This window comes from Serinus canaria, chromosome 1 (assembly GCF_022539315.1).
Source record: "Serinus canaria isolate serCan28SL12 chromosome 1, serCan2020, whole genome shotgun sequence".
Taxonomy (NCBI): Eukaryota; Metazoa; Chordata; class Aves; order Passeriformes; family Fringillidae; genus Serinus; species Serinus canaria.
The window spans coordinates 99083021-99097529 of NC_066313.1; the positions used below are offsets into that span (position 1 = coordinate 99083021).

Below are 14509 nucleotides of genomic sequence, written 5' to 3' on the forward strand. Positions count from 1 at the left end.
ATTCAAATTGTTAGGAAAAAAAAATTTCAGACAGCAGTTTAGAATCAAATAAATTTAATGGTTGGACTTGATTATCTTAGAGGTATTTTCCAACCTTAACAATTCTATGACCCTAAATTTGTGTTCCCTTTTGTTGGCAGCGAAATAGTTACGAAACTTGTATACTGCTTTTTTAAAACAATCCTTAAAAAGTAAAGTGCTCATAAATAACTGATAAACAATAATCAAACATCAATATAACAAATTGTCAAAATTATTTACTACATCGAGAACACCTTATAAAAACCCAACACAAAATCCAAAAATGCCACCAAAGCTCCTTTTTCCATACAGAGCACCAATTTGTGTGCCCCCTAGTCTTCAGATCTCTGCATGCCACCAAAATACACAAAAATAGATTAGCAGTGTGGAGGATAAAAGACTGATCAAAAATCACTAGGGCTTCCGGTCCCCTGAAAGCATCAGATAAGGCGGGCTGCAATGTTTCTGCAGGTCAGTTCATACAGTCAAATTATCCTTGCCATTAAGGCTCCAAACCAGCTCTTCTTCCACTTGCACTTAGGGCAAATCCACTGTAATGGGGCTACTAAGCTTCTATGTGGATAATTAAAAAATAAAATTCAGTCTATTCCTGGTCCTACTGGGCCTGCCCTGAGGTCAAATACAATGCCTGTGTTCAGTTTGCTTCCATCTCCTGAAAGGCATGAAGGTTTCTTTTTAAGCAAACATGGTCCCTGAGATTGTGGTTCTTACATTTTTGTGGTAACCTACTGCTCTGACTTACAAAATAACCAAACTCTTCTGTATGCAGCCATCTAGACAAGCACTGCCTTCTACCAGTCTGGACATTATTGTAAGGCAGACTGTTAACAGGACACACCACAACACCAAGTAAAATGCATACTAAAAACATTTGGGAGCAAACTTCCTGAGTTCACATGTACTTAAAATTTGAGATGCACAAAATTGTTATCAGTGGTGACAGATGAATCCTACCTGGTGTGATAGTGGAGTAATAATCTGTTGCTGTAAGGACTTCTGTTATACAAAAAAACCCAAAAAAAAAATCAACAAAAAAAAAAGGAAGTCAAAATTTTTCACATTTCAACTTGCAATTCATGTTCTTGTTAAAAAACCCCATGCAAATTCTTACTTCTATTTTAGACTCTGTCCATCTAGGAAAAGTGTAAACACTTGACATTTTTTAAGAAAATGAAGTTACTTTCAGTGTGGGAAATGCAAAAGCAGCAAGTGGAATAAGATCCTTCCAATTAAGTGTTTGTATCCCCATCTGAGCCAGTGACTCCTGGTACCCAGTTGTTCAGAGGAGAAAGTGGTGCTTTTAAGGTGATTTTTATTTATCCTATTCTACATGGGGACTTCAGCATAGGAGGAATCCTGTTCTAAAAATGTGTTTTTCAATCAACAATGAAGAACAGCAAGATATCCAGGTCCTATAGAGGCATGGAGAAATCCATACCAATATGGAATGAAACTGGGAAATGGGAAATTTTCAGATGGGAAAATCAGGAAAAGAAGGGGTAACAAGTTCTTCTGATTGAGTCATTTCTGATCCTATTTGACAACTCCTTGCAAGTCCATTATGTAAGTGTCTTCAAGGAATGGGGTATACATTTTAGTTCTGTAAAATAGCTTAACCAGAAAGCATAGAAAACATTCTATATACAAAACCCCCTATATACTTGCTAAAAAATATATCTGTCCTGTGTTTGGGTTTTGGTAACCAATACAGTATTTTGAATGAAAAAGAAAGGTTTACAGCTCAGTTAAGTGCACCTCAGAGCCCTAATCATGCAGACTTAAAATACAGATTGCAGATAAATACAAATTTTAAAAATATGAAAGAAAACTATTCGGAATAAACAAATCCCAGTTACTAAAAAAAAACCAACAAAAAAGCAAGAAACACCAATGCAACTAACACCTGCCTTGAAACCTTACTCTCTTCATGCAAATTCTCACCTGTACTTTGTGTAGTCTCCTCTGAAGACATATCTGAAATAGAAAAATTCATAACAGCAAAATCTATAAATAATAAAATAAAACAAGAAAAACCCAAAAGTCTAAATCCAGCAAAGTCTAAATAAGAGAAACATTATTAATACCTTGCCTGAAGAACTAATAGGATAGATGATAAAAGTAACATTAGAGAATTCTAGGGGAAAAAAAGATAAAAGAAGTAAAAATTGTATTAAGAAAGTATTCTACTTTTATGAATTTTTGAGAAAAAAGATCAATTCTGCAAGATTTTGAAAAGAAACAGAATATTATTTATCTAAATTTCATTTTAAGAACAACTGCAGTGCTTGTTAGGAGTGTTCACATCATTTCAATACTAATAATGTTCATGTTATTTCAAAAATCTGGGTACCCGAATATAACCAGCTTGGAATCAAATTTTCCTCAAATAATTCTTTTTACTGGTTTCATTCTTTCAGAAGATGTGGATGAATTTTTGCATATCCAACTGCAATAACTGCTTAACCTTAAGTACCTTTTCCTTCATGAACTCACAACATTCATAAACAGAGATGACTCACTGGGTTTGGCAAACAGTTTCTCCAAAAAAGCTGGTTTTGTCAATAACCATAGATAAATAAAATAAAGTAATGATGCAAAGCTTTTTTCAGCATCAAAAGGAGAAAAAAATAAATTAAGACAATAGATGCAAATTTAAAGGGCTGTGCTTAGTAAGAATATTTTAGGTGTCAGCAGAGATGACACCTAAAATAGAAGGTCATCGTGACATAGGTCATCAAAGTGGTTACAAGAACACTTCATGTCACTTCAATAGGACAACTTAATGATTTTTTTTTTTAAATGGACCAGAGCAGATCCCCAACAGAAGAAGAAATTTTCTGAGGCAACTAACAAGTAGACAAAATATGAGCAGAGTGAAAAGTAAGTGCTGGTTTCACCTGTATTACTTGCCCTAGTATATACTACACAAATATTGAATGTGATGCAGTTGTTAAGACAAAGCATTCTCAAAGAGAGACTGTATCTGTAAAATAACAAGATCATGTGTGTTTGCATGTGTATTATTTCTTTTATCCAGAGCACTCACTCCATGTCAGTATACATTAAGCAAAAAAGCAACTGGCTTTCACACAGGTTATTTCTGTGTGCCTCATTCTTAATTTTTTTAAAATGCTTTCATAGATTATATTTATCACCTCTAGTTTCAGAAATTGTTAGAGCCTCTGTGTGTAGTGTAATACACTGCATGAAATGCCATCTGCTAGGGTGAGAGGAGATGTAAAGGAGCTCTCACTACAGTCTTCCTCCTCTGCCATCTCTGCAACCTCTTCACTGTTTCATTCTACATTCATTACAATAAAGAATGAAACAAGTAATTTGAAATGAAAATATTTTAATTTTGGAACTCTATTTCATTGCAACCTTTCTGCACTCCCTCAGATAAAAGTAGATTTCATTTACCTAAGAGGAAATAACAAAAATTGAAAAAATCAGTAAAGTCCTGATTTTCTTACCAGAAATTGTGGTTGCAGCTGATTCTTCAGAATCTGTGAATTTTATATCAGATTAAAAAAATAAATAAATAAATAAAAGACCCTTATGAAGTTTCAGACACATACATTATCATCCTCTGCAGGCTTTTCTTATATTATCAAAAGTTTACTGTATTCACCAGAAGAGGGCAACACCTGCTCTTTCAGAACAACACTTCCAGGTTGTCAAATAGGCAGATGAAACAATCTCCAGTTAAAAAAAAAAAAAGTCACAATTTTTATGCACTAAAATAGAATTTTATGTAGGACGATTTTTTTTTTTGAGAAATATTGGACAGTTTGATTTGTATAATGTTGCAAAACCACAACTGTATAAAGACCCAAGATACACGGCACACTAGCCTGAAAGCTACATGTTTATCCTGAGTGTCTTGCTAATTCTGGGAATGGGAACCAAGCATACACAGCAAGATGGCTTAAGCCAGGTATGAAGAATTATTCTCAGACTTTTTATAATAACAATGAGACTTGCTACTTAAAATTTATCCCATTCATATGGATTCTCTTTTCTATCCTGCAAAAAGCAGTGATAAAAAAAACCCTAATTAATTTCAAGTTTGAACATCTGATTTAACAGGAACTGGCCAACTATTAATATAGCAAAAACTAGTTATCAGATTTTTATATTGTTACAGTCAGTATTTTGATCAAAAAGAAATTAGGAAATTTGATATCTTTTTCACATAGCAACTTTAAAGTTGTCCCTTCCAGTCACTGGGTGGTTTTTGATACTGTCAGAGACAAGTAAAGTTACAGTCACAGTTATCACAGAAATATAATCTGAAGAACAGCTAGATGCAAACACAAAGCACTATTTAAAAATATATATTCAAGGTGCTTCAACATCTCTCAAAGGCCAAGAGTCATCTTATATTGTTACTTACAATACATTAATTATACTGTAAAGTTTTTCCTACTGCTGCAGAAGACTTAAATCAGAGATAACAAAACTCCCTGAAGAAAACCAGATTTTTTAAAACTAAAAATAGTAAACAAGGATTTTCTGAAATGCTGAACACTCGTGAATTCATTGCTCCAGTAAAACTATTTTGCTTGCCTTACTGAAAATTTTGGCAAGAGCTTCTTTCCAAAGGATAAATGAGAGTACAATTTCTGTAATAAAGGGAGAATCAGAATCATCTCAGTGACTTTATTTTCATTTTCTCTGGAGAATTACTGATGCTATTTGCACCACAAAATTAGCTAATAAGACAAAAGGATGATATGGAATATTAATTTGCTAATGTTTGCATATGCTTAACTATCTCCAAGAATTAAAAAGTATATCAGCAGCAGCAATCTTACTATACACTTTCTAAAACAGAAGAACAATGGGGCAAAATCCCACAGAACACCAACATACCTGTTATTTTTCTGCTAGGCAGTGTAGCAGTAGTTTCAACTGCAAAATAAGAAGATCTTTTTTAGGAGCAGAAGATTTTATTTGTATTTGTACACATGCATACACACACTTTTTAAAACACAACCATTTTAGATGTGGTACTCACCTTGCTTCAAAATGGTTTGCAAAACTACTTTGCATCCACTGAGAAATATGTGTCAGGACTTTTTGAAACCTGGAAGTTGAACTCTTTTGAGTTCAGTTTTTTCCTCAGTTCAACTTTTTGTACTTATGGAAGATACAGATTAGGCCATGAGCTTTGCCACTTCTCTTCCATTGCCAGTGTCTTCAGAAACCTATTCAACACATTTGCTTGAGTGAGGATGAAGAGGACTAAAATAGCATCAGCTTAAAATGTAACGTGTAACATCATGATGTGCATGCCCATACTCATGTGTCCAAGAGCTGCACCACCAAAGAACATCTAAACAGTGAAAGATCAGGCTGCCAGAAAGGAAGCAGCTCAGGTAGATGTGGGCTGGGACGAAAAGGTGAGCTATTTCCAGCTCAATGGGCCCACCAAATATGTGCCCAGGGACGCCCAGAGAGAGATGCAAAACATAGACAGGCCCTTGATCCATCAACTCTTTCAGATCCAAGGGGTGGATCTGACAGCTGAAGCCATCACACTCATGAATGTGAAACATGACATCCTCAAGTGAGCCAAGTGACTAAAGCCTCTTGGGAATAAAGGTGGTGGTTGGGCTATAAATGAGGAGGCCCAGCAGATCAATTAAATCACACCACTGCAGGGAACCTGCCACCAAGGCAAGTGCTATGTGCTTCCTGTGGTGGAGGAAAAGTGGCAGACAGCTCCAAATGTTCCCTACAGCCTGTCACCCCTCAAAACACCATCCTGGGCCTTGAAAAAGAAGTAGCAACACAGCATCACCTATACTTTAAGCACTGTTACCTATTTCAGAACCTTTAATAGGCGAGACCCTGTCTGGGCAACAAGGAAGAAAAACTCTTCTCAAGTCACTGAACCTGGTGGGACACTAAGCATAGTCAGGATCCAAACCCAAGGGTAGCAGAAGAAGAGAGAGATTCTCTCCAAATTGCAGGAGTAGGTGGGACAGTTTCTCCACAGGTAATGCCTTGATATCTGGCTAGTCCATCACTGCCATGTCACACTGGTGGGCACTAAACTGCACCAGACAGACCACGTGCAATGGGCATCCCCCAGATCCTTGGAGTCATTGCTGCTGTCCGGGTTGCTGTAGATCACCTCCACCACTGCTAATGCCCTCAGATACTGACACCTTCCTTCTTCCATCAGTGCTGGTCCACTTGCACCTGCAGTCTACATGACCATCCTCAAACTCTGAACCCAGTAATGCAAGCTGAAATCTCTGTGGGACCTCCAGTAATCAATCACTTGGAGACACACACAAGAAAGTGCCCTGAGGGAACAAATTCCTAGGGAGAAACGTGTGCAGGACAATGTGGGCAGGTGCCTAGAGCAGTGTTCGCCTCTGATGGTATGGGAGTTTACACCAAAACAGCCAAGGAATCCTGGTGAGAAGGCAGACCACTTGCAGGAAGGATGTCTTGCTTACACCAAAGACAGAGACTTCTGGTACTGTTGGGTCCTGGCGTACACCTACCAGGCCTGTGTCCCACACCCTGGAAGGTGCAATAGGATCTCTGGATCTAAGGAAAAACAAATGGATGCTGCAATTGAATCAAAGATACAGCCCTAATCATAACAGTCAAGGGGGAGCTATGGAAGTGGAGGATGATCCAGTTAGAGAAGGAGGAAGATGATCCTCTGGTGGTGATGTAGAAAGACAACTGAGAAGAGGCAGCCTGTTCTGCAGTAGGACAGCCATAAGAACAGGAGAAGGAAATGACAGAAATCATAAATGAGACAGAAATTACTGAGTCCCTATTCCTGAGCAAGGTGTGAGATGCACAAAGCAGACAGCTGCCTGCCAAGTAAGCAGATTGCTGCCTGGCTAACCCAATACTGGGATACTGGGACTAATGATCTGAAATCAAAGACAGCATGAGAGCTTGAAAGAATGAAAAAAGTCAGTTCGTTTTTGTTGAATGTCATACAGTGCATGAAGCTAAAAGCAGCAACTCTAAAACATGGCAGGATGAATACATGGAAATTGAATTAATTGCACTACAAGTTTTTAAGAGTTTTCCATGAAACTGTTAGTTTTAGTTAATTTACATCCTGGGTAGAAATTTTCTTATGCAGAAGAAAGAGAACCAAAATTCTTAGAAAAATAATACATACCGATTAAGTTAAAGCGTAAGTAAAAATTCACATCTTTATACATATCAGCCTACTGAATTTAAACTCCTTCAGTAAAGATAAAACAAAGTTACATCAAACATCTCTTTTGAGACAACTAGGATTCTGCCTCCAGAGAAGTAAAATTGCTCTTTTTCACATCTAGAACTGTGTAAACTTGATAACTCATGAAAATCTGGATATAACCCTATTTTTTATAGTAATTTTTCAGAAAATTAGGACTTCTCACTATATAGTAAGTCCAGATAAAATACATATACATATTCCTGTAAGGTAAGTGTTCTAGAGCTCTTATGTACAAGTGCTGTTAACTTTAACATTGTAAAGTGATTACAAATTACAGATTGTATAAAATTATTTTCTTAGCACCTACTTGGCTTGGGGAAGACCCCTAACACAATACCAAGACAATACCAAGTTTAATATGAAGAACTGAAGCAGTAGTCAGATAAAACAATTCTGTATAGTTCGAACAGTAAATAACTTTTTCAGGTAGAATGGGGTGAATAAAGATGATTTACTGAACTTCTGGTTAGAGAAGGAAGCATCATTCCAGGTGGGCAATTTGATTTTCCTACCACAGAAAGTAAATTCTATCTCCAAAAGTACCTGTTATGAGTCCTGTCTTTATCAGTGCAAAAGCCCTTACCTCCAAAAAAAACTCTGGATGAAATTAAATTCTCAAAAGGAACCCACCTGAATACACAGCATCTCAGAGCAAACACCACCACACTGCTTCTTCTGCCCATTCAAAAAATAAAATCTGTACAGGGAATCTAACTTTAAGATCTTTCTCACAAACTCCTGTGGAGTCAGTGGAGATGGTCTTGCTGTATACAAGATGCCTTTTTGCATCTTCCATATCTCTTCAACCACCTTGTGAATTTTTGAGAATACAAGTAGTACCCTGAGGTAGGTACATAAATTGTTCATTTACATATTTGGTTTTGTAGGTTGGTAAAAAGACAGTGACCTGTAAAACTGCCAAATGCTTTTAATAGCACATCTAGCAGCACAGGGAGTAAAACAAGCTAAACACAAGCCAAGAATATGGAGCTGGCAAATGCAGCAACTGATGATGGCATGCATCATCTGAGAGGCACTTTTTTAATGGACACCAGTCTAACCATGACTTCTCTCACAGCACAATAGTCATATGCCTACAGTTGCCAGAAATTATGCATGAGTATGATGCTTGTCAAGGCTTGAGTATGGACTTATCAAGGTCCAGCTTCAAGTTCATTAACCAAGTCTTTAATCAGAATCACCTTTGCATACAGAAAGGAGGAAGGAGAAAAGACTCATATATCATTTATTTGTTAACCCTCCTCCTTTGTTAGGAACAAGAAAAAAAAAGTGAATAGATTTATTTGGAGAAGGATTAGAGTTCAATCCAAAATATCCCTAAAGTTGGCATGTAAAAATGAAAGTAAAGTAACTCAAGATGTGTTAGTTACAAGCTAACAGAATATTTATTGCCTTTGGTTGTTTACTATTGATAAGAGCATGAAAATCCTTACATATATGAAACTTTTATTTGCTTTATGTATTTTATTTGCAACACTGCTAGTTTAGGATCACCGAATCAATATAATTCACATATCCTGTTCCAAAACAAAGGATTACACATTGTAATAATACTTTGCTACGTTTTCTCTAATAGAAAACAGTTTTTAAGATTCAAACAGTAATTAAATAGGAAGTATTATTCCTTGCTTTTTTTTTCAAGGTAGATAGAATAGGCCCCTACAAGAACTGTTTGGTTTCTTTTCTGAGGTAAAAGGCAACTTGACTAAGTGAGATTAGCACTGGTTTCTATTACTAACATGCATCATTGGAAACAAAAGCATCAAGTCCCTTACTGTCCCCATACCACTTTGTACTGTTCCGACACAAATAGCAAGCTAAGCCACGACCTGGGAATCCCATCTGTGTTCCACACATATGAAACTGGTTTAGCAGCTCTCACCACAGCTGCAAAAATTGTGACCACCTTCATTTCCCAGTGACCTCGTCTGACAATGGGAACCAGTGTAACTTTAGCAGCTCCAGACTGGCAGGAGACTAAACCTACTAGCAGTACTTAAAGTTAGGTGTGCAAGCCAGTGTAGCTCTGAGAGAGACCCTGGCCCTGTCTGAAAAAATAGCCTTGTGCTTACAGCATTCCTTAGCATGACAGCTTTTAATTCTCAGGCTACTGAATCTTTTAGGATGGGATGGTCTCCACATGTCCTGCTAAAGCTGTTTCACCAACCAAAGCAGAATTAAAAAATTAATTCAGTGAAAGGGAAGGAAAGGCAGAAGGAGACTCTGTAACACAGTGGTCAAGATGGGATAGATGGTTCTGGTGCCTACAGCAAAAGCACTATGACTCAAAGTATATAATTTGTTCAGTAGCTCAGGCACAGGACACAGCCCTTAGAGCACCAAAGGGTACAGTGTTCTATCTCCAGAGTGATTATTAAAAAAGATCCTTTTCTTCTCCCTACCTTCAATCTAACTTATGAGCAGTATAATCTTTCTTAAATTTTTTGGAAATGTAGCACCATTTCTGATTCACCTGTCTTTGGGCAACCCAGTGTGCGAGAAGCAGTTCAGTTTTTCCAGGGTGGAGAAGTGAGAAGCAGCTGGAACCTGGCTGCCGATAACAATTTGGTGCAAGAATGACATTACTGGCAGCAGTTTCTTGTTCCCCTGTCTCAGGGGAGCAGAGCTGCTGCTGACTAATGCTGTTTTACCTAACACTTCATGATCTCCTTCAAACCTTTACAGAAAGCATCCTTTGAGCAAGCCTGAGACTGGGCAAGCAATGTACTGGGCCTTCTTCAGAGGAGAAAGGGTCTGAAATTTAGTGAACTCGAGTCTCCCCATGAACACTCCCCCTGCCCAGCCTGTGCCACAGGTAAGGAGGGGCAGAGTGAAAGGCTGTGCCAGCTGCCTCTGTCTCAGGAAACACGGGAGAGAATGCAAGGGCAGCTGCTTCCTAGTCAGCTCCAGACACCAAACAGGCACTGAATGCTGAGGAGCAGCAACAGCCCTGCCAATCCGCAGAAGCACAACAGCATTCCTGGCAGAGAAACGTACATTCCTGGACTTATATGTGTAGGGCCTAGAGGAGAGATTTATGGAATGAAGTGACTAAAATTTTACTTCTATTAATTGAAAAGCATGCCAAAAATGAAAACCGTTTGTATTAGTACCCAGGCCTCTTTGTTCAAAGTCACAGTCTTGACTATGTTCAGCTCTCACAAACAGACAACAGCAAATGGAAGAATCCCAAGGGACATCTTGGTGTCTTTGTAATTTGGTCTCCTGAAGCCACAGTACTTGGCTGTCACCACAGAATGACATGAGAAAACCACAACTGTATATTGCTGCTAAGATCAGTTCTGACTTACACATAAAAAATAAAAATACAAGGACATTTATAAAAATCAGATTTTCTAAATAAGAAATTACAGCACACTTACAGTGCTGAAAGCTTTTTCACCAAAAATTCAACTGAGTCAGTCAGCAGAATCGATTTGCATGAAGAATTCCCACCGGAAAGGCCAAAGCCAATCTTTTAATTTCAAATAGATATCTAGTATCACTTTCTGGGTAATGTAATTACAAGCATTTAAGACTCAAAATGTCAATTCCACATGGCAATTTTTAAGTCTATACAGGTCCTCTGCTAGACATTTTTACAGGCAACAGTTAACCTGTTTGTTACAGCAATTACCAGAACTGTGCAGCAACCACTGCACTCTGTTTGCATTCAGAGAAATGAAGATGCCCAGCAGTAAAGCATTTTACAAGACTTTCTCATGATCAAAACTGAGTAGCTCAAACAGCAAAATTTCAAAATGGTGCTGTTCCAAAACCCAATTATTTGCAGAAACAGGCGCTGAAAATATGACATTCAATTCTCCTATTCAAATTAAATCCATATTTTTCATGAAAAGATTGCGTCCCTTTAACATTGACAAGTCTTTCAGCTGAATAAATGTTCTGCCAAATGAATCATTCTGTCACACAAGGCATTAATAACAATAACACATAAAAATCCTCCACAAGTTTACAGTTGTTAGTTAGCTGCACACTGGAAACATTAGCCTAGGCTGACTTTCTATGTAAGGTAGAATTTGAGGCACATTGTATATAAGTTCATAGGATAAAACTTAAGTGCAATCTCAGTTTTATGTTTTGGTGTCCCTCATGTCACCTTGTATCTGCTCTGACCCCCTGTTGTGGCACCATGGAAGAAAGGATGAATTATCACCGGCCACTAGACAGAAACAAATGCCAGAACTTGTTCACATCAGGCTCAGTCACTGGGGCCAGTTCATTTTAGTATCCTTAAAAGAAAATTTAGGCTCAGTATTTTTAACTCAGCTTCGATGTTTCACTGCTTGTAAGAAATTAGGTTATAAATAAAGCTTTTATCTGTTTGTGGAAAGCTGTACATTAGATACTGAGGTGAATCAAATTACCATTTCTCTGTAAGGCTGATTTCCAAAAAGTCACTTTGTTAGGTATCACAGGAGAGGGAGGGAACAAGAGCAAAGAAAGGGAAGGTCAAACACGTATTCTGTTAATAGGTACAAAGAAAAGTGGCACATGACTCATCAAAAAGGCACTCCAGAGCTAGGTATTTTTTCCCATCACATTTCCTTTAAGAGCTTCTAGAGGTTTCTTTAGTATTCTGTCCTTACAGTTCTAGGGGAAAAAAATGGCATTGGGGCAAATAATTTGCTTTCTCATCTTCTGCTTTCATGATCCACTCAGTAAATGTGATAATACAGCCCAAGGTTTGGTATCCAGCAGACTGGGATGCAGATGGGATGAGTGGATGAGGGACAGCTGCATTTCCACTTCTTCCCAGGGATGTAGTCTTGAGACTCCACCCTCACTTCCAGAGAAGGTGATCCTGTCATCAGATGGGCACACAGTTGGGAAACCTTTAAAAAGGATTACATGAGCCTAATACCTACCTTCCACTGTCCACATCTGCAAATTAGAACAGAAGCCCAAATTGAAGTTTTTCTCTTCCCTGAGAATGCAGAGGCAAAATAGTCACACTGGGCAGGGCACCGATCACTTCCCATTTCTCCCATCAGCATTAAATTACTCTGTACTCAGAGGTGTGGAAACCCCCTTCAGCAACACCAGTAGCAGGCTCAGCAATATTGAAAGTCAAAAGAGTATGTGAAAAAAAGAAGGCAACATCTTAATCTTAAAGTTTGGAAAGTTTAGAGAAATCAAAAATGCCACAATATACCCACTGAATTTTAATTAGGATAAAAAGCAATCAAAAGCAACAGGCTAAAAGTTACAGCACCAGTATCACAAATGAGACAGCAGTGATACTATTTACAGTTATGTCCCAGATCATCTATTTTATTTATTCATTGAAATTTGTTAAAGATATCCCATCATATCTGTGCTCCTTGCATAAATGCACAGCGTAACAGTCTGGATATTTGTATTTGGATTAAGAAAGTTACTGTTTAATGTATAACTGAAATGATTAATGTTTAAACAGTGCATTTCATTGTGAAGTTATTATTAAAGGCAACTTAAAAATGTCACATGTAAAAATGACAACAGAAGAACTGGTACTTACAGGTGATTAGAGTTTATTTTCAAGGATTTAGCACTTAAAATTAATTTATTTTCTTGTCTGTTTGTTCTCTTAAATCACCCCAAACTTTGGATTACTGAGTAGACTTTTTTCTTGGATTATACAGAGTGATATCGTTCATATTGTCCATATTAAAGTATGTAGCTACAGAGGAATCATTCAACAAGGAACAAGATGAAGAAATTTTCCAAGGTTAGAATATGGACTAGTAAGCACATCTTTCTTCACTTAGGCATTTTTAAATACCAGGAGGTGATCTGTTAAGTGAGAGACATTCAACTTCTTCTTCTCTTCTCTCTATATCACAGCTGTTATGCTACTTCTCACTCTTAGCAAGACAGGAATTATCAAATGAACATGAAGAATGTGTGTGGAAGGCCAGTGACGCACCAAGTGCATGACCTCCTTCCCTCTCTGGCCCTGCCCGCAGCATTTACACCTGCTCAGTGTGCAGTGGCCACACCAAGCAGGACAACCAGAAGACTCTGTCACTGGAAGGAGCCAGAGTCTCATCTCAGATATAAAAGTGCACTATTGAGAACTATTAGTCCAAAAAATGTGGTCAGCCTCATCACAAAGTGGGAAGCAGTCAGATATGTCCTTTCTTGCAAATGTTCAGATGCATAAAATATGTAGCTACTGTAAAGGTAATCCCAGCTACTTCTGGGGATTAAGCTACTTGGTTAAAGTTGAGCATACCTTTAAATGCTAAACATGTATGTGAATCTTACCACAATCAGGATTTTGATCCTTATTAGACATCAAATGGTTAAAAAAAATTAATAAATTTTTGGTAATTGGAAAAATTTCACTCAAATAAATTATAAAACCTTAAGTAAAAGAATCAGAAGAGTCAAGAAAAACAAAGGCAGGAAAATTGAAGCTAAGTAAATCTAGACTTATTAATGGAATGGGTCACTGCTGATGAGACACCAATTAGACAATGGCTTACACTGCACAAAGGCTTTGAGTGGTTAAGCAAAGATGAAATCACAGAAAATACGGTAGCCTTTGACAGAACATTTTACAAATAATTGTTTCATGTAGGCACAAAATGCCAACCAGGTCACAAAAAAAATTCTGAAACTTGTCCTCCAGAACAATTATGACTGTAATGAACCACTTCCTTTTGACCTTTTGTGCCTACAGAGGACTTTCCTAAACTTTAGCCCTTTGCCACTTATGCTCACTGCTGATGTAAAATTAGATCCTTCTGCTGACTTACTACTCAAAGTCCTTCTGCTTTAACACAAAACAGAGAAGCTTCTCAAATCAAGTAATTTTTACACAGGTGTTCGGAGGAGCTTGAAAGAAATCAGATTGTAAGAGTAGTAGCAGCATCAGAAAGAAATCAGATTGTAAGAGTAGTAGCAGCATCAATTAAAATCAGCTCACACAGACTATTAGATATTTCTACCATAAAAGCTTTGTTATCTATTGACTGGTATTTGCTAAATATATGCTTTTCACAAGATGACTTGAGGAATAATCAGCTAAAATGCATCTATTATTGAAGGGAGGCAAATAAACCGTAAAAAAATTCCAGCAAGCTTCTCTTTGAAAAGCTGTTAATGTCCCAAGTTATCCAGAGGAGATAACTTACATCTGGCAGTAGAGATGATCTCTATACTGAAACAAACTCCTGTCAGCATAGTTATTCA

At 37.5% G+C, this 14509-nt stretch overlaps 1 protein-coding gene across 2 annotated transcripts in view; it reads right to left on the reverse strand.

Moving 5' to 3' along the window:
* The window catches only part of ADGRG2 (adhesion G protein-coupled receptor G2), a 58465-nt gene that overhangs the window by 24143 nt on the left and 19813 nt on the right, over positions 1 to 14509 (reverse strand). The window contains exons 4-7 of one of the 2 annotated variants that reach the window (XM_009089698.4): positions 4918 to 4956; positions 3516 to 3548; positions 1984 to 2016; positions 997 to 1038 (exon numbers count right to left, since the gene is read on the reverse strand). In XM_009089698.4, the coding sequence (XP_009087946.2) occupies positions 997 to 1038; positions 1984 to 2016; positions 3516 to 3548; positions 4918 to 4956 (147 nt within the window). The remainder of the gene's footprint in view (positions 1 to 996; positions 1039 to 1983; positions 2017 to 3515; positions 3549 to 4917; positions 4957 to 14509) is intronic. The other variant, XM_050977376.1, reaches the window with a different exon arrangement.